Genomic DNA, 19,779 nt, shown 5'->3' on the forward strand with positions numbered 1-19,779 from the left:
TAGCGGTGCCCCTTGGCCTCTTTTGGCACTGTTATTTGGGGCTGATCCTCAAATCTGATGTCTCCTTTTAATCAACATTTTCACTCCCCAAAACAGCAGCTGCAGAAACAGAATTTAAATAATAGGCTTTTTCATTAACTTTCAGTAAAAAGCTCCACATCACATTCTCAGATATGCATTCACAAACTAACCAGACGTATATTTCTTCTTTCTGGTTGTAACTCATTAAAGATATTGTAAATCATATGCAGTGTGTGTCTTCATTTACTAATTGTTTGTCATTGGACAGGAAGACCTGTGGTTTGCTGGAGCAGCAACGAGAAGCAGAAATGTAGCACATAATGTTTAACAACTAAGAACAGGAAACATAAGGGGACTATCCAAACCCAATTTTATTCCTTCCTAGTTAAATTTACCCTTTTTAATTTTCATATTTATTTCCTATCTTATTCATAGCCTTTTCTTTTTTCTTTAGGTCACGAGCAGTTGTGTAAGCATTTCACTGCATATTGTGCATATCGTGTATGACTGTGTATGTGACAAATAAAATTTGAACTCAATTTATTGGGTTAACTTTATTCGTTTGATAAATTTCATCATGTTTTAGATGCTTCACTGTAATTAAAAATAAATGCATTTTAATTCTGACACATTATAGTGCGTAAGTGGTTTTTTTTTTTTTTCTTAAAGCAGAGCAGGTCGTTTAGTTCTACAGCCTTTCATAGAGAAGTGTCCCCTGCTGGCCGCTGGCTGAACTGCAGCCACTTACTGTACAATAACACGAAGGCGCTGCTGGTCGTCTCTGGGTCGACAGAGGGCGCTATCGCAGGTGAATACAGAGACGTCGTAACCTTTGAGGAAGCAGAAGAAGATCCACTACTAACAACAAACAGGTGACCTGTCTTCTCTCTGTGCGAGGCCGTGGGTCATGCAGTGTTATAACGTGTTCTGGTGAATAAACAGGTCTGGTTTTCGTTCAGTTTTGGGGTCTAAATGTTTTAAATCAGTCTCCATTAACTCGATGTTAGTTGTAAAACAGCAGCTAGCAGTCATTCTGGCTGGTAGCCTCTCCTCCTCCGCACACTGATCTCAGCTGTTGGCTGACAGAAGACTTCGAGCTGCTCTAAACTATTAAATAACGGCTAATTTGCATTTTGTGCTCACTTGTGAGGACCTCCCGTTCTGGTTAACACCTCCAACACTGTTATAAGGATTCAGAGGCTGCAGTGGAAGTGCTAAGACCAGTGCATGCTGTCTTTGTTTAATTATGAATATATGCAGAGTTAGGAAGTTTTACAGCACTCTTTGTATTTATGCATGTATATTGTATAAAGTATGTTAGAGTTATATGAATGGCCTCGTTTAGGGTGGTATCATCCAACATCCGTCAGTTTCACTGTATCATTTCTGCATATGTGGCCTTTATATTATTTCTCTGCCAGATTTAAATAGACAATCTTAATAAAATAAACTCATACAACCAATGCAATAAACGCAACATCGAGCCCTTCTTTCAGGTGAAGCTGTGATGTTATTTCCTGTTACAGCTGTTTTCAGACACAGTAAAGATCTTGTTCACAAACATTAGTGAAGTGCGGCTTTGAAACAAACTCCATGTAGACTCTCGTCGTTTGTGGCAGGCTTGTGTTTGGGTAAAAACGCATCTATAACTGAGTAACTCATTGCCTCACCAGAAGTCTGAAATATGAAGCAGGATTGTGGCTCATCCAGGTAACGTCAGCGTTTAGCTCGGTTGTCAGTGTTACAAAGGTGGTTCATTTGTTTCTCACGTGCATCACCATAACCTGTAGATCTGCTCCAGACAAGGAGGTGATCCAGGTGAACAAGCACCAAATCACTGAAACATAGCGTCAGCCATGTAACCCAAATCCAAATATATGCAGAAATAAATGAGTTTTTTAATTGAATTGAACTAATTGAATTATATCATTATTAATTAAATAGTTCTTACTGATTTGAATCGATTGGCATTTTTAGGTAATTATTTAAAACTCACTTTTTCAACAACACTTTCAGCTTCTAGAGTTCTTTTGTAAAGTGTCTCTGAGTTTCTTGAAAGGTGCTTTACAAATCTAAATTATTATGACTTATTATTCTTAACAGCAGTAGCCCTCATTATTCTTCACTCTGAACCCTGGTGACAGTACACAGCCACAACATGCTCAACGTGTAACTGAACCTTCTGTGTCAGCAGGAGTGTGCTGGAGATGAGTTTCACTCTCCGCCTCCTGGTTTCCTGCGGCGACTGCTATCATGGACGCCTTCTGCTCATCTGGTCTCAGTCGGTCCGATCGCTGAGCTCTGGTCCTCGAATCAGCCGCAGCCTGCGGGAGAGCTACCGGCTTCTGCAGCTGCCTGACGAGGGCAGCAGCAGTCCTGTGCAGGTGAAAGAGGCCTACCTGCGTCTCGCCAAGCTCTACCACCCTGACTCAGGGGTGCCAACTGCAGACGCGGTGCTGTTTGCTCGGGTCGAGGAGGCGTACCGTGCCGTGCTGGCGCATCAGAGCAAAGTCAAGCAGCTGAGCGGAGAGAAGGAAGCTGAAGCTGAAGATGAGGATAAGTCCAGAGGTGCAGCACTCCAGCACAGACACTACCTCAGCTACGAGGGCGTGGGCACAGGCACGCCCAGCCAGCGTGAGCGTCAGTACCGTCAGATTCGTGTCGACCGGGCATCCGAGCAGGTTTTAAACTACCGACAGCAGGAGCACGAGAGGGCGGCGGCGGGCGAGGGGGCGCTGGTGGAACGAGACATGCGCCAGCGTAGCCGCAAAATCAAGATCACCCAGGCAGTGGAGCGGCTCGTGGAGGATCTGATTCAGGAGTCGATGGCCCGCGGAGACTTCAGGAACCTGAGCGGCGCCGGAAAACCCCTCAACAAGTTTGAGCACAATCCCTACGCCGACCCCATGACCCACAACCTGAACCGCATCCTCGTAGACAACGGTTACCAGCCCCCTTGGGTTGTCACGCAGCGCGACATCAGAGAGGCCACCGCTCAGATCCGAAACAGGCTGCTGGACGGGCAGGCCCGGCTCAGTGACCCCGTGACTCCCAGAGAAAGCCGGGAGTGGGAGGAGCTGTGTGCGTCAGTGGAGGAGGAGCTAGTCAAACTGAACAAGCTGGTAGACAATTATAACCTGATCGTGCCGATGCTCAGCATGCAGATGGTTCACTTCAGTTTGTCCCGAGAGATCGAGTGTGCCGTGAAAGGAGCTCGCCAACGCCGACTGCAGCAGCAAACGGAGAGAGAGAGGGAGCGCGAGAGGAGGAAGGAGGAGAAGAAACGAGCCAACGCCGCAGCGATGACGAAGAACAGAAAACACGGACTCGTGTCGTGGATGCAGAATTTGCTCCGATAAAAAAACAACAACAATTATGTTTTTTAATTTAACCAGCACCAAAGGTCTGCCCGAAGGCACTGAAGCTACATCTGAGTTATTCAATTCTTACAGTAATTTCAGTGGTCACCAGGACATAAACACTGCATGTGTCAAATCAGCTGACTCTGCCCCAAAAAAGCATTTAAAATCTTTAATTTTCCCTGGAAGTTATGTTTCTAACATCAGCTTTGCTGTTGGATGGTTTCCCATAGATTTCTGTTCAGAGGCCTGAAGTACAAAGCATCTTCAGGTAGAACGTCACATCAGGTCGTGGTTATACTGGTTATACTGGGAAAAACAGAACATAAAAACCCTCATTCACTGACCAATCAGATACTTTGGTTTGAAGGATTTTAAACTGTTTCTGAATTAAAAAGTTCACCATGAGTACTTTAACTCATTCACTGCCAGCCATTGGCAGTGAATGAGTTAAACCCATTGACTCATTCACTGCAATTGACGGCTATAGACGTCAATGGCAGTGAATGAGTTAAGTGCCCAGCTTCCTCCAGCTCAGTAACAAAAAGATTAAACGGTCCGTTCTCGACTTGATGCTTTTCCCTCCTCATGGTAAGGAGGTGAAAGCATCTTCCAGTCCAAAGGTGGTGGACACCTGGTATAGCTAATAGCTAAAAGATAGGTGGTATGTAAGGTGATGTAGGGAAACTTGTGGTTTCAAACTTTAATAAAGGCTCATCACTGTGGATTGTGGTCCTTGGTTTCTGTAGATGTCCAGAAGTCGGGGTATCCGTAACAAAGTGTAAGTGGTTGGATTGTGTACCACAATAGGGCTGCCACAAACGATTATTTTGATAGTCGACTAGTCACCGATTATTTTTGCGATTAGTCGACTAATCAGATCATCATCCATTGGACGTAAAACGTACAGCTTATTGCACCAGCAGCATCTGCTCTTATATAACTATCATTAGCTTACAGCTTTAAGTGTTTAAGGTCTGTGCTAACTAACAATAAAGACAAGATGATAGTTTATTAAATTTTAATGACATTTGCAGATTGTTTCGGTGAAGTTTAATAAACTCCTTGCTATCTAAAATCTAACAGGACACCGGAGTAAATTCTCAGCATCTCACACTTCTGATGATCAGCTGTCTGCTTGACGTTTATTCAGCTGTGTAAAAACTATAACTTTAATCTCAGCCAAACGGATTTACTCAGGAACAAATAAAATACTAAAAAAAGCCAAACAATAACATTGTTAAGTTATCTAAGTGACTCATATATCATGTTTAACCTGAGTAGCGAAAGATGGCGGTGGGTTTGAAAACGATCTGCCGGGAGTCCGGTGTTCTCACGGCTCTAGTTAGCCTAGCCCCCGGCTAGCTATCGAGCTAGTGGGTAACAGACGTCTCCGAAAACGTCGGAGCGCTTTTGAAAATATGTGGTGTCTTGATAAACTGAGCAGATATTTGAGGTTTACACAGTTACATTCTCCATGAAAATATGTTAAACGTGTATTTTGTGACCCAGAAAGAATAATAAGAGTAATATTAAAACTAACTAGCTGCCGCCATTGTTGGAAACTGAGCTGGGCCGCGCTATGAATTCTGGGACACAGCTTCTTCTTCTTCGTCGGAGTTTAACGGCAGCTGGCATCCTTGTACATGCAGTGCTGCCATCTTCTGTTTCAGTCCGTTATTACACTCTTAAATCCTACTACTTATTCCTGCGTCTTTTGGGATCTTACAAAGCGATTTAATAGTCGACGTAATCGTGACTAGTCGACTAATCGTGGCAGCCCTACACCGCCACCATGTCCTTGTTTGTTGCATTAAACTACAGAGCTGATAGATTGATCCAGACTTTCATTTGTTTGTTTAGTGCTCAGCCAATCAGAGCCCAGCTCAGAGCTGCAGGTGTTTCCTGTCAGATAAAAGTTTAAAAGAAATCAGAATCAGAGTGCAAAGTGTGAGTAACTGTTGGAGTTATTTCTGTGAAATCACTGAAATGCAAACCCGACACTGTAACTTTTGGTTAATGTGATTAAATTAAATGTGGAGAGTGTTGCAATTTAAATTATTTGAGTCATTGATTGTCTTCGTTTAGTCCGTCAGCTGCTCCTGCGTCGCAGGATTGCAGATGATGACGGGCTCCTTGCTGCCCGCTCCATCACCCGTGGCCACCCTGCGCAGAGCCTGAGCGACGGCCCTGGACGGCGCCGTGGCCGCGTTCCAGTCGTGGGCGATGTACTGGTGGTACGGGTCGTGAGAGCTCTCCAGCTTCTTTGAGCGGATGTAGCTGAGCATGATACCGAACGTGAAGAAGCTGAACATGCCCACCAGCAGCAGGATGTACATGATTCCCTGAGACTCAGTGTGGGCCCTGCCTGCAGCCACGTGCTGCACAGCCTGCTGGGTAGTGAAGTTCTCAGCAGGCCCTGCAGGAGACAGAAAGCTCGTGCTGTTGAGGCAGTGCTGCAGGACGGAGAGAAGGAGAGACTGCAGCTCGGTACTGTTGATGTGGGACATGGCTGACCTCTGCTGGGCACTCAGCAAACTGCAACTAGGAAAAAAGATACATTTATAGAGAAATGCAGTTATTTAGAAATGCGATATATGCCTCTGGTACACGACAAATGAATAATAATTTTTCATTTGTGGAGTGATTTTAAAAACTCATGTTTAAAAATTCTGAGTGAGTCGTTCAGAGGAGTCGTGATTCCCACAGCGAGGGCTGCAGTGCTCCGCACGCTGTGCAGATTTTTCAGTTTTCAAGTCTTTACAACCAATCAATATATTTCTAAAAAGCTTTTAATTTTGTAAAATTTTCACTTGATTTTTCAGATTTTGAACAGTAGATTTATTCAAGTAAAAGTACATTTTAATATACTTTTACTTTATATAAGTATTTCCATGTTTTGCAGAGACTGTATATTACTTGCACTCCATCCATCTATTTTCTGTTGCTTCTCTGGTCGGGGTCATGCAGAGACGCTCAGGCCTTCCGCTCCCCGCCACCTTCTCCAGCTCTTCCAGAGGGACACCGCAGAGACACAGCCTCTGCAGAACGTCTCTGTGGGTTGTCGTCCCAGTGGGGCCTCGCATACGAGGAGCCATTCAGCTTTACTTGCTTATTATTTGGCAGATTTTAAAACATAAATCTATTATTATATGATGATGTATTATTAGGGGAAACGGTGTCAGGTATTATATAAGTGACTGAACTGATATATACAGTAATCACTAATATCATGTTTAGGATCCTCCATGAGTACTTTCATAACTTTTGTTCTATTCTTCAACTACGATTATGACTATTACTTAAATAAAGTGATTAAATATTTCTGTCATCACATTTACAAACAGCTGTTCACCTAAAAACAAACTTCAGCTCTTCCATGAAAGTAAAACTTGTCCCAATGTTTTCTGCACGACTCTCCAATCTTTCAGCCCCTCAGCTTAGTTCTTGTTCCCTTGTGCAGCAGCCCAATGAAAACACTCATTTCAATGTGACTTTATGCAGTATGAAGAAATGTGTTGTGAAAAGATTTAAATACTTAATGGCTCATTTACATATTTAATCATCAGAAGAAAATTTGTGATAAAAAAAAACGATCATCTTAACCTGAGAGGTCTAGTTCCAGTTTTCAGCCCGTTCACCTGAGATTTAAAATAAACTACAAGGGAGGCAAGTGGGAGGTGTAATCAGGTGTAATCTGAGAGGCAGCTCACATTTTTCAAATCAATATCAGGGTTCTCACATTCTCGGGGATGATGATCGAGTTTGTCTTATCGTTACTGATGTTTAGAGATTTCATTGTGCACACACATCCTGACTGAATCTTCATGCATTAGAGAGAAAAACTTACCTGAGAAGGACTCACATCAACCCGTGCGTCTCCAGCGAGGAAAGAAGCAGCTAGTCGCTGAACCCTGAGTATTAATGCTCAGTCCTCACCCATAAACATGCTCAACATGTCAACACGTTTAATGAAACCAGGAGGTCACAGGGCAAGGTCAAAGGCAGCAGGGGTGTCCTAATTTCACTCCCCTGTGCTGGTCCAAGCAGCAGCTTTGCAGGAAGATTATTATCTTTACATCAGGCCTTGTTTAGGCAGCGTTACCCAGTACAATGTCACTGCTTTCATTATGTATCATGAGTCTGACTGCATGTCAGATATGAACATTTCAGTGCTGCTCATACGATCGCCATCCATGCTCCTCTGAGCATCCAGACAGCAGCTTGTCAGATGTGTATGTGCTCGGCCGGGTTGTGTTGCAGAGGGAGCGTGTGTCGCTGCAGGGACGGCGCCGGGCTGCGAGCAGGAAGAACAAAGCTGCTTTCAGACCAGAGGCAGTTTGGATCGTCTGCAGCACAGCTCAGACTAGATTGAGTTACAGCACAGTCACCTCCAAATGTCCTCTCACCACTGTGTGTGTGTGTGGACGGGTTTTAACGTCTTCATGGGGACCAAAGATGGATAGTTTACTATACTGTGGGGACAAACAGCCATCGCGGGGACCAAAACGCCAGTCCCCTCGAGTTTGAAGGCATTTTTAGACTCAAAATGTGGTTTTAGTGTCAGGATTACAATTAGGTTATGGTCAGGTTTAGGGTCAGGGTTAGGCATTCATTTTTGATGGTTAGGGTAAGCAGCTAGGGAAAGCATTATCAATGAGACGATACAAGGATATAAATACACACATGTGTGTGTGTGTTTAGAAACAGTGTAGCAAAAACAGTGGACAAATATTAACAAAAATATGATTGTACAACCTTTGTCTAATTAGACGTCACTGTGTGTGCTTTTAAACCAGAGTTAACATCGTCGTCGTTTTGCTTTTGCTGGTCTCTGCTCTCTTCCCTCCAGCCTCCACCTCCTCACTGTTCTTCACGCTGCACAGTGTTAGCTGACTAGCTAGCATTACCCAGAATGCTGTTCTGCAGTGTAATTTTGTAAATATCCTCTTAAAATTCAATTATTTGCTTCCAATCATCAGAACTGTGAATAGGCTGAAATAAAGTTCCCCACAAGGCTCTTGGTGGGAAAATTAACAATAATTAGTGATAATAGAAAAATTAATATTATGTACAAAACTATACCCATAAATGGTTGAAATAAGGAAAAAATGCTCTCGTCTCATTTTGTTCTAATGTTTCATACATTCTGACTTGAATTGCAGATGAATGGAGGTAAAGTGTGTTCTCTCCTACTCCCTACTGTGAGCCGTTACAGGATGTTCAGCTCAGAGTCAGCGGGCCTCACTTTGAGAACCTGCACTTTAAAACAACTAATGGGCCAATAACCAACAGTCTCCTTTCCAATGCTTCCTGTTTACTCCTCCAAGACTGTGAAATTATGACTGAATCAGTTACAAGACTGATTCACCTTAGCTTGTGCCAGCTTAGCATGTGACACAAGACTCGGGCCTACACCACACTGGCAGCGACGTGGTGACCAGAAAACATCAAATACATTCGGCTAGCTGATCGTCAGCTCCTCTAGCCTTCACTCATCCTTAGGCAAGACACTGAACCTTGAGTTTATCCCAAATCATTCATCAGAGTGTGTGTGAAAGTAGAATGAGACTTGTTTTCAGTTAAATTTATTTATACAGCGCCAAATCACAACAACAGTCGCCCCAAGGCACTTTATACTGTACAATAAAGACCAATAATCCAGGGAAAAGCCCAACAATCAAATGACCCCCTATGAGCAGCACTTTGGTGACAGTGGGAAGAAAAAACTCTTTTAACAGGAAGAAACCTCCAGCAGAACCAGGCTCAGGGAGGGGCGGGGCCATCTGAGCAAGGGGAGGACTACAGAACAAAGACACGCTTTAAGGAGGGCGAGTGACCAATGAGAGCACCAGACACTACTTGACATGTGACCTGACAGTAGATATATTAGAGGGTTACCTAGGCAACCTGGGATATGTGTACAGCCATCATCTTCAAAGTGATGAGTGAAAGGCTTCCAGTGTGAATGCAGTTTTATTTTAATCTTGACTTCGTCCATCTTGATGCTTTAAAAACAGAGTGAGGGACGCTTTGAGCTCAGTCACGGAGCATCACATCAGCCGATCAGCTTTATTCTGAATTAAACCAGAATTGAACTAAATGTTTCTACTGTCACGAACTCTCACAGCTGTGTGCCCAGTGCTAAAAGAAAAGGAGCTGTTGTCGAATAAAATTGCTTCATCTATAGAGCCGAGAGTGTCCGTCCACCGTCGATCACCACAGTCCCCGCATTAAGCCAGCAGTAGAGTTGGATGAGGTTTTCAAGCCTTTTATCTCTAAAGGATTTCTTTCACTGACTGGGAGGGAGGGGGACAAGGTTCCCTCACAATTTTAAGGGATACTTGTATCTGTGGCACGTTGTGTTATTATGCCTTTTTCCAACCAGTCATACTATGGTGCAGATTTGTTGGTGTGGGGAATTACGATGCACATGCCGCTTCACACAGTAACCCTACTTTCCCCCTTAGTATCAGGCACAGAGCAGGTGGGGGTGAAAGATCAGCTACCAGTCGCGGGTGTTGATCTTATTCTTGGAAATGAATTCGCTGGGGGAAAGATGTTTCCTGCCACCCCTGAAGCTGCTGAAAACCCTGCTGCAGATGTTTTCGGTCATGCACCATCTGGGGCGGTGTCTCTGCAGTTTAGCATGTGTGGTTGCTCATGCACAGACCTTGGTGCTGCAGTGGACATTTCCCATACATTCTTTAAAAGCCTAAAACTCTTGTCAAGCCTTTGCCTGGGAATAAGAATGAATCTGTGGCGTTTACTGGGATACCAAACAACTTGTGTCTAGCAGTAGACAAAGAGCAATTCAGTAGAGCTCAGCAGTCTGATTCTACCTTGTCTGCCTGCCTCTGTGCTGCAAGGCGGCGAGCACTTGGAATCCAACCCGTGTTATACTGATGATGCTGTATTGCTTGTTAGGCCTTGACCACGATCCTTTAGGATTTAGGAGATCTTATGATAGAGTTTCCTGCTATTATTTTTGGCCAGGATTGAAAACTGAGGTTGTCAGATTCTGTCCATCATTTTATCCACGTCAAATGGGTCAAGCATTTCTTGAGTGGGAGAAATGTTAGATGGGGGAGTGTTATGATCCAGGTCATGATTTTGTGTTGTTGCTGCTCACCGCACCTGAGGGTGGCGTTGTTTGTTCTGTGCTTGTGTAAGTTTGCAGGTGGAGCCTGACCATTGGTAGAAGACTGAATGAGGCCGGCTATAAATTTGGACCTGTCCGGACTGGCGGCTCCGCCTACTTCCTGTTTCCAACAAGCTGTGTGTTTAGCCCCGTGTGTGGTGTGATTGAGTTTTCTTAGATAAGAAGAGCTAGGCTGCAGATATTGTAGATAGTGTAAAAAGATCTCTATTGTTGACCTGGTAGCTGTAGGGGCGGGAAGCCGTTTTCTTTGAGAAATGTTTCTCCTGTTAGGGAGACCGGTGGGAGGCCTGTATTTTCTTTTGGGTTTTCTCATTAAGTCAGTTCTGTTTAATGCCCACCCTGACGCTCGCTACCTTTTGAGTTTAATAAAACCGCTAGTCATTGTAAAACCGAGGCCGTGTTGTCCTACTGGAGCAGGGAGTGTGGGCTTTTTCTTTTTTTTTGGCTTTTCTTGTGTATTGCTCCAGCTCCTGCTAGGCCGGGGTGTACGAATGCACACAGGGAGAACAGACCACATTTATCTGGAATTATTGATGGAGAAGGAATATTCTCGAGTCACTGCTAACTTGTAAGTCTCTAATAAGTATAGTAGGTAACTTGAGTACAGCTCACCTGTGGCAAATAAGCAGTAATTTAATCGAACACTTTCATTGTTCGGAGATTGCTGACCGCAAACTCTTCATTGAAGGCTTAGTGTTTTTAAAGTAATGCAGGATGAGGGATTAATAGATGCTTTGTAAATATGACTTATGAGATAATAAACATTAGTAATTTAAAGGTGTTACTCACACCTTTAAGGCCTTTAAGCCTTAAATCAAAGTGGAGGTTTTCCTTTCCCCCCCTGTCATTTATGCGATGTTACAGTGGAAGATGTTTGCATTACAAATTACAGCACAGGCATCAGACTGCCCACACTCAGCTTTAACTACTCTTGGGTTTGTATGACACAAGAGAGAGGGGATATCCCTAATAAGGTCATCTCAGGTACAAAGGCTCCACCCACATTTTCAAATCTGTTGCATATGAGGGGCAGCCAATCAGAAGAAAAATGCCTTAAAAGGGAAATAAACAGCTTGTTTAACATAGAGGACAATCTGAGAGGCTTCCTCGAGGTCCAGCATGAGATAAATAAGGATTATTTTGAATTGTAATCATGCAAAGCCACACGAAGGTGTAAATGAGCAGGTCCATCTCAAAGAAAAAAATGCTCTGATCTTCTGCCTGAGCTCCAATCCAATCTGATGGATATAAAAAATGAAACATACAATCACAAAAATCAAAGTGAAAGACATTCTTCCGTGTACAGAGAATTTATACAGCAACTCACCGCTGATGTTAGTCTAGCTGCACCCCGTCACAGTTATCTTTAGATTCTCCCTGTCTACAAGTGCACAAAGGAGACAAAACAATCTTTTTAGATATAAAACCAACACAACCAAAATGACCTGTTTCCTGTGAACAGATCACCTGGACAACAGACATGACTTACCCAGCCTGAGCCTTTTTAGCTTGACGTGCTTCGTGCTCATCCCAGATTTTCTTGTAACAGTAGATCAGAACCGCAATGAGCCACAGCTGCAGGAACGTGACCAGCACGTACATCATTATCTCCGAGATCACATCAGCCAGCTCTCGATTGGCTGGGAAACAGGAACTGACAATGAAGCTTCAGAGAGAAGACTAACAGGGGCATATTTCTCCCATATTAGCTTCTCTTCTATCCGCCCAGCATGCATAGAGAAGAAGATCTTTTGTAACACTGCTTGGAACAACAATAATTTGTCTAACTGAAGGATTTAAATCCATCCTCCTTACCTACAGTCACCACACTAAGCTCAACCTCCTTCTCCACAGTGACAAGCTCAGGAGACAGCGGCAGGAAGAGGGTACGGTGGAAGGTGCAGCGATACGTCCCAGTGTCATTGAAGGTGACGTTATTAACATACACGGTTCCCATCTGAATGTCATCATTTAGCGTCCCGCGCCATACCAGGCGGTGGCTGAAGTCTTCATGGAGGATGTCAGCTACAGGATGGTCATAGTGGAAAATCTGAGATAGGGAAAGAATAAAAAAACTGGGAATTTAGTTATACTTGTTCCCTCACTTATATCTGAATAGAACATAAAGAAATAGACACACATAAGCTGATCGGTGACAAGGTAGGCCTGCTCTATAACATCCCCTGCTTTATTGTCCTTTTGAGCTCTAATAGGAAACATATTGTACCAAATAAATATCACCATGTATTCAGTAGGACTTTAAACAAATGACTGAGACCAAAAACTCATCAGAGATGTGTCAGGGGTACACGTCATAATAAAAAAGTTTGAAGGGATACATGTGAGCTTACATGTATGGACCCTCACACGCTCCACCAATCAGTGATCAGTCATCTAAGGCAGCGGTTCCCGACCCCCAGCCAATGGACTGGTACCGGGCCGTGAGAGTCGAGGCTCAGGTGTGAAATTTATGTTTTTCATGGTTTTTTATCGTTTTTATCATTAACTCGGTTTCTCTGGGTCTTTTCCTGTGTGTTATGAATAAATCTTCTTGTTTTGGCACCGCTAATCGTTTTATTTTGTGGTGTTCATCTGCGACACCTTAAAGGCCGGTCCGTGGTGCAAAAAAAGTTGGGGACCGCTGATCTAAGATGAACAAAGGTAGACACTGACAAATAAAACAGTTCATCTTCCCTCCCTCCATCCCTCATATATCCACCCATCCATCCATCCCTCATCCATCTATCCCTCCATCCATTTTCCAACACGTATCCATGGTGGCAGCAGTTTACTGTGTAATTTATGCCGTGGTGTTTGTGTCTGTGGAGTTATTTGCCCACACAGAGTGGTGCAGGTTCTCCGGTGCAAACTCCATCCACACTGTGCTGGATGTGAGTGATGCTGTTATTCTGTAGAAAGTGGTCCAGAACAGTGTTGCTCTTTTTTATGTTTGTGTCAAGAAACAAGAAAAAACATCAACGATAAAAAGAAAAAAAATCCAGTGACGTTTTTGTTTGATGCTCCACTACCTGAGTCACTAGAGAACTTTGCTGAACTTACATGCCTGAACTCCTCCTCTCCCAGAGGCTTGAAATGCCAGTCTACGGTGGCTCGTGCAGGGACCTCCTCTCGTCTCTTACAGGAGATGCAGCCCAGCAGGAATCCTTCTCCCGCCACAGCCTCAGTCAGAGAATCCACCTCAGAACAGCCGGCATGGCACTGAGACACTGCAGAGAGAGGACGAGGGGAAGAAGAAGTAGGAGAAGAAATATAAAATAGAAGCAGACAGAGAGAAAATACAAGAGCAGAAATAAATCAGAACTTTGTGAATCTGTCGGCAGTCACAATTGTCAAGCAAGCAAAACTTTACTTAAACAAGAAGTAGAGAGACAAAGAATAAAACTAAAGGCAAAAATACCCAAAATAAAAGAGCTCATGTCTTTCCAGTTACACACACATATCACATAATTTAGCACACAGGCTGCAATAAGAAGAAAAAGCGACATAAATCATGTCATAACAGACCAAAATAGTTTTAATCGCCTGCACATGAAGAATACAGTCACACACGTATGAATAAAACACCTGCATGCACTCTGTTAGGTAGACCTACTGAACTGCTCGCTAACACAAACATCTAATCGTCCAATCATGTGGCAGGAACTAAATGCATTTACCATGTATGAAGACATGTTTGAGACGACCTGCTGAAGTTCAATCTCAGCATCAGAATGAAGACCAAAAAACTGGATTAATCTCTCGTATTTACAGAGAAACAGGAAACATCCAGGAGCCGCAGGAGGAGCCATTCTCTGCTGGAATACTTAGTTGATGTCATAGACCAGAGCAACTCCAAACAACAGAAACTCAAATAACCACTTGTTGGAACCAAGGCTTGCAGAAGAGCAGCAGAAGTCCACACCGGGTGTTCATCATCATTTAGCCTGGAGAAATAGTTTGCTGCTTTATAAGAAAGCCCTCCGCAAAGCCAGAACATCTTACTATTCATCACTGATTGAAGAAAATAAGAACAACCCCAGGTTTCTCTTCAGCACTGTAGCCAGGCTGACAAAAAGTCAGAGCTCTTTTGAGCCAACAATCCCTTTAACGTTAACTAGTAATGACTTCATGAACTTCTTCACAAATAAAATTTTTATCATTAGAGAAAAAATTACCAATAATCATCCCACAGATGTAATATTATCTACAGTTACTCTTAGTACCGTTGATGTTAAGTTAGACTCTTTTTCTCCAATTGATCTTTCTGAGTTAACTTCAATAATTACTTCCTCCAAACCATCAACGTGTCTTTTAGACCCCATTCCTACAAAACTGCTCAAAGAAGTCCTGCCATTAATTAATTCTTCGATCTTAAATATGATCAACCTATCTCTAATAATCGGCTATGTACCACAGGCCTTCAAGCTGGCTGTAGTTAAACCTTTACTCAAAAAGCATCTCTAGACCCAGCAGTCTTAGCTAATTATAGGCCAATCTCCAACCTTCCTTTATATCAAACATCCTTGAAAGAGTAGTTGTCAAACAGCTAACAGATCATCTGCAGAGGAATGGTTTATTTGAAGAGTTTCAGTCAGGTTTCAGAGCTCATCACAGCACAGAAACAGCTTTAGTGAAGGTTACAAATGATCTTCTTATGGCCTCTGACAGTGGACTCATCTCTGTGCTTGTCCTGCTAGACCTCAGTGCAGCGTTCGATACTGTTGATCATAATATCCTATTAGAGCGATTAGAACATGCTGTAGGTATTACAGGTACTGCACTGCAGTGGTTTGTATCATATCTATCTAATAGACTCCAGTTTGTGCATGTAAATGGAGAGTCCTCTTCACACACTGAGGTTAATTATGGAGTTCCACAGGGTTCAGTGCTAGGACCAATTCTGTTTACATTATACATGCTTCCCTTAGGCAGCATCATTAGAAGACATAGCATACATTTTCACTGCTATGCAGATGACACCCAGCTCTATCTGTCCATGAAGCCAGATAACACACACCAATGAGTTAAACTGCAGGAATGTCTTAAAGACATAAAGACCTGGATGGCCGCTAACTTTCTGCTTCTTAATTCAGATAAAACTGAGGTTATTGTACTCGGCCCTGAAAATCTTAGAAATATGGTATCTAATCAGATTCTTACTCTGGATGGCATTACCTTGGCCTCCTTCAATGCACATATTAAACAAATATGTAAGACTGCGTTCTTCCATTTGTGCAACATCTCTAAAGTTAGAAATATCCTGTCTCAGAGTGACGCTGAAAAACTAGTTCATGCATTTATTACTTCCAGGCTGGACTACTGTAATTCATTATTATCAGGATGTCCAAAAAACTCACTGAAAAGCCTTCAGCTAATCCAAAATGCTGCAGCAAGAGTCCTGACAGGGACTAGAAAGAGAGAGCATATTTCTCCTGTTTTGGCTTCCCTTCATTGGCTTCCTGTTAAATCCAGAATTGAATTCAAAATCCTGCTCCTCACATACAAGGTCTTAAATAATCAGGCCCCATCTTATCTTAATGACCTTGTAGTACCATATCACCCTATTAGAGCGCTCCGCTCTCGCTCTGCAGGCCTACTTGTTGTTCCTAGAGTATTTAAAAGTAGAATGGGAGGCAGAGCCTTCAGTTTTCAGGCCCCTCTTCTGTGGAACCAGCTTCCAGTTTGGATTCAGGAGACAGACACTATCTCTACTTTTAAGATTAGGCTTAAAACTTTCCTTTTTTCTAAAGCATATAGTTAGGGCTGGACCAGGTGACCCTGAATCCTCCCTTAGTTATGCTGCAATAGACGTAGGCTGCCGGGGGATTCCCATGATGCATTGAGTTTTTCCTTTCCAGTCACCTTTCTCACTCACTATGTATTAACAGACCTCTCTGCATTGAATCATATCTGTTATTAACCTCTGTCTCTCTTCCACAGCATGTCTTTATCCTGTCTTCCTTCTCTCACCCCAACCGGTTGCAGCAGATGGCCCCGCCCCTCCCTGAGCCTGGTTCTGCTGGAGGTTTCTTCCTGTTAAAAGGGAGTTTTTCCTTCCCACTGTCGCCAAAGTGCTTGCTCATAGGGGGTCATATGATTGTTGGGTTTTTCTCTGTATCTATGAAGCGCCTTGAGGCGACTTTTGTTGTGATTTGGCGCTATATAAATAAAATTGAATTGAATTGAATTGAATCCTGTCAGCTAAGAACAGGAAGCTGAAGCTACAGTTCACACAATCTCCCCAAAACTGCACAACAGAAGACTGGAAAAATGTTTCCTGGTCTAATAACCAACCTACAGCAAATGTGTTATGCTGTCATTTTAATTTGGCCCCAAATCTCTGAGGAATGTTTTCATTACCTTGTTGAATCAGTGCCATAAAGAGTTACTGCAGTTCTGAAGCCAAAAGTACTAACAAAATGTACCTAATGATGTGTCCAGTCAGTGTTCATTTAGGCAAAAACAAACACTGTAATCATCAGACAGACAGTCGTAAAAGCTGAAAACTCTGGAGGTTAGACATGTTTTGCATGTAACATTAACTGTATGTGAGTAAAGCCCTCACATACACGAGTCATCAGACTGATTCAGCTCCAGGAAACTTTCATGCTGCACGTTGTCACTCTAAAAAACACATCTGTCCGTGTTTCTTCTCTTCTTATCATCGAATCTGGAAATGTGTGCAAATGTCATTGAACAGATCATTGCTTGTATACAGAAAAACAAAACAGAGGCATCTTTCAGTCCTTCCGGATGCAAATGATGGATCGAACAGGAACAGCGTCTCTTTGAGGAAGCGTCCAGTCTGTTTCTGTCGTCCCCGCCCCAACTTCAACAACACACAGACGGAAAACACAGGTGTGCAGGTGTGACGGCTACTGGAAACAGCAATAAGTGAGTATTTTATTTCTAATTAAACTCTACATGTCAACACCAAGAAAAACACAGTGACTGCAGTTGGAGAAAAATGAGACAAAGGCTGAAAAGAAGGACAGCGGGCTACAGATAGATGCAGATATTCTTATATCATCTTTTGTAAATAAAGACACAGTAGAAATGAAATACAATGCAATGCAAAAAATAAGAAATAAAACAGGATTTGTTTATTTGTAAAATACAATAAACAAAAAAAGAAGAAACTAAAGAATAAATGTAACCAGTCACAGACAGTTATGAAGACAGTTATGCAACATTGTATCGAAAAGGCCGCCGTCAGACCACTGAATCTGATGATATTTGTCCAACAAACTAAATTCGTTAACTTTTTTAGTTTTATTGGGTTTATAGTCATTTTCAACTTCCCAGAATAAGAGAGCTTTACGGTCAAAGTAAAGGGATTCCATGTATTAGAGCAAAACTTCAGCCACCAGCATTGATCGTTTCTCAGAGTTAAAAGTTAAAGTTGAAGAACAGGAAGGATTTTTTTGGACTTACCAAAAAGACTGAAGACAACTAACAAAGAAAAGTAGAGTCTCATCTCTGCGGGAGCCTCGGTCAAGCCTGCAGAGAAATATCGGTGTTGTCTGAGATTACATGTCTGCCTCTTGATTCCCAATGAATTTCATTTTCCACGTGAATCCAGACTTTGATTTTCCCATTGGTCCAACAGCTCAACAATCTTTAATTTCACTGAGGCAAAAAGAGAGCTTCAGAGCACAGGAAATGCTTCATTTATATCAAAAAGTTGAGTCTCTGTGTTTCAGGAGTTTTAAGTCTCCCGTGCTGTCCTGTCTGACTTTAAGGCAGCTAAATTTAGAGCGTGTGAATCCAGGAGAGTTGGGCATTACGAACGCTGAGAGCCAGCACGAAACCTGAGAAGATGAGACCTGAACCACAACCACAACGTGACCGCCACAGCAACACTACAGCCAAGTGTCCTCTGATTCAAACACTGACAAATCACAAGCCTGCAAAAGAGGAAAACTTTACATATAACTTCAGATACAGTGAAATTTGTTGTGGCCAAACAGACGTATATTCTTTCTCAGTGTGTACTACGATACACACAGTTTACTGTTCTGTGTTTCATGTTCGTTCTTTCCTGAAAGGAGCTGCAGGGCTGACATGCAAAATAACCACCATAGGATTTGTTAAACAAACAAAGTGGAAACAAAAGCAGCTCAGAGATTAAAGGGTAGCTCACAATCAGCTGCTTTCATTCATACAATAACTTCAGTAAAAAGTTCAACATTTTCCTTCATGGTTCAATATTTTTACAGACATAAACATTTACAAATGTTAAACATGACCACATAGGGAAGGCTCTTTGAGCCAAAAGGAACCACTGCACCAAAACTTTAACTGAGCATCTCCCACAATATGACCCTCGGTATTCACTCAAAGTGCAGTTTTCAAATTTTCTCCAGTAAAATATCAAAATCATCCAGGGGACCAATACTTGTTGCTGTTCTCATGTGCCATCAACATTAAAATGATGCTATCTCTGAATCATAGACAGACTTTGCTAGTTTGATTGCAGGTTTTACCAGAACTTAGATGTGTTTTCCAGCTGTACTCACAGAAATCCATAAGGACGCCTCAGCAGAGATACAAAAACAACAACAACACGTTTGTGGCAACTTTAAGAAAAGAACTGCAGTTTCTATCAAAGCTTAGTCATCAGAAGTGTTGCACATTTAAAATAAACTCAGTGAGACAATGTATGTTAAAAGAAGACAAAAGTAAAAGTTTCACATTTAAGAAGTGAAATATTTAATGGGGGTCGGGGTAAACTCGACAGTATATAATGGTTTTACTGATCTGACTCGTTACAAGGTTAAAGATGTATTAAACGCATGAATAAAATACACAGGTGTACTCATAAGACAGCAGGCAAATAGGAAATAAAGAAAAAGTGAGAAAAGATCAAAAAGGAAACAAAGAACAGCAAAGGGACAGAGAAAACTGGGAGTGTTGAAAAAAAGAAAGATGGAGGAACAGAAAAAGAAAAGAAATAAACAACAAAGGGGGAAGTGAAGAAGAAAGACGAGTGAGAACTAAATAAGGAAACCGGGGAAATGTTAAAAATGAAGAAAATATCAAAAGGGAGAAGAACAAAAAAGATTTTTAAAAAGAGGGGGGAGAAGGAAGCAATGAAAAAATAAAAATTAAAGCAAGACGAGCGACAAACGAGGGAAGAAGAAAGAATAACAAAATAAGGAAAGATGCACAAGAAGAAAGGAGGAATTCAGCAGAAAAGGAAGGAAGACACAACAAAGGAAGCTAGGCCAGAGGAAG

The 19,779-nt window shown here is 42.4% G+C and overlaps 2 protein-coding genes across 2 annotated transcripts; one reads left to right on the forward strand and one right to left on the reverse strand.

Moving 5' to 3' along the window:
- Positions 1 to 911: 911 nt before the first annotated feature.
- Positions 912 to 4,301, forward strand: dnajc28 (DnaJ (Hsp40) homolog, subfamily C, member 28). Its single transcript, XM_085365990.1, has 2 exons — positions 912 to 963; positions 2,216 to 4,301. Exon 2 carries the CDS (start codon positions 2,229 to 2,231, stop codon positions 3,378 to 3,380), a length of 1,152 nt encoding a protein of 383 aa, XP_085222116.1. The 5' UTR covers positions 912 to 963; positions 2,216 to 2,228; the 3' UTR covers positions 3,381 to 4,301.
- Positions 4,302 to 8,930: 4,629 nt separating this feature from the next.
- Positions 8,931 to 18,289, reverse strand: LOC146623559 (sodium channel regulatory subunit beta-1). Its single transcript, XM_085365991.1, has 6 exons — positions 17,977 to 18,289; positions 13,603 to 13,769; positions 12,358 to 12,592; positions 12,032 to 12,182; positions 11,870 to 11,923; positions 8,931 to 11,780 (listed from the first exon to the last, which is right to left on the reverse strand). Exons 1-5 carry the CDS (start codon positions 18,017 to 18,019, stop codon positions 11,878 to 11,880), a joined length of 642 nt encoding a protein of 213 aa, XP_085222117.1. The 5' UTR covers positions 18,020 to 18,289; the 3' UTR covers positions 8,931 to 11,780; positions 11,870 to 11,877.
- Between the last annotated feature and the right edge of the window lie 1,490 nt (positions 18,290 to 19,779).

This window comes from Diplotaxodon limnothrissa, linkage group LG11 (assembly GCF_057381915.1).
Source record: "Diplotaxodon limnothrissa isolate DT_005_m linkage group LG11, D_limnothrissa_male_GT1.1, whole genome shotgun sequence".
Lineage (NCBI taxonomy): Eukaryota > Metazoa > Chordata > Actinopteri > Cichliformes > Cichlidae > Diplotaxodon > Diplotaxodon limnothrissa.

Coding starts and splice junctions, on each gene's coding strand:
- dnajc28 (XM_085365990.1), top strand. CDS start 2,229: ATGAGTTTCACTCTCCGCCTCCTGGTTTCCTGCGGCGACTGCTATCAT.
- LOC146623559 (XM_085365991.1), bottom strand. CDS start 18,019: ATGAGACTCTACTTTTCTTTGTTAGTTGTCTTCAGTCTTTTTG. Junction 12,593..13,602: donor GAGAGGAGGAGTTCAGGCAT/GTAAGTTCAGCA, acceptor TCCCTATCTCAG/ATTTTCCACTATGACCATCC. Junction 11,924..12,031: donor GCTAAAAAGGCTCAGGCTGG/GTAAGTCATGTC, acceptor GTGCACTTGTAG/ACAGGGAGAATCTAAAGATA.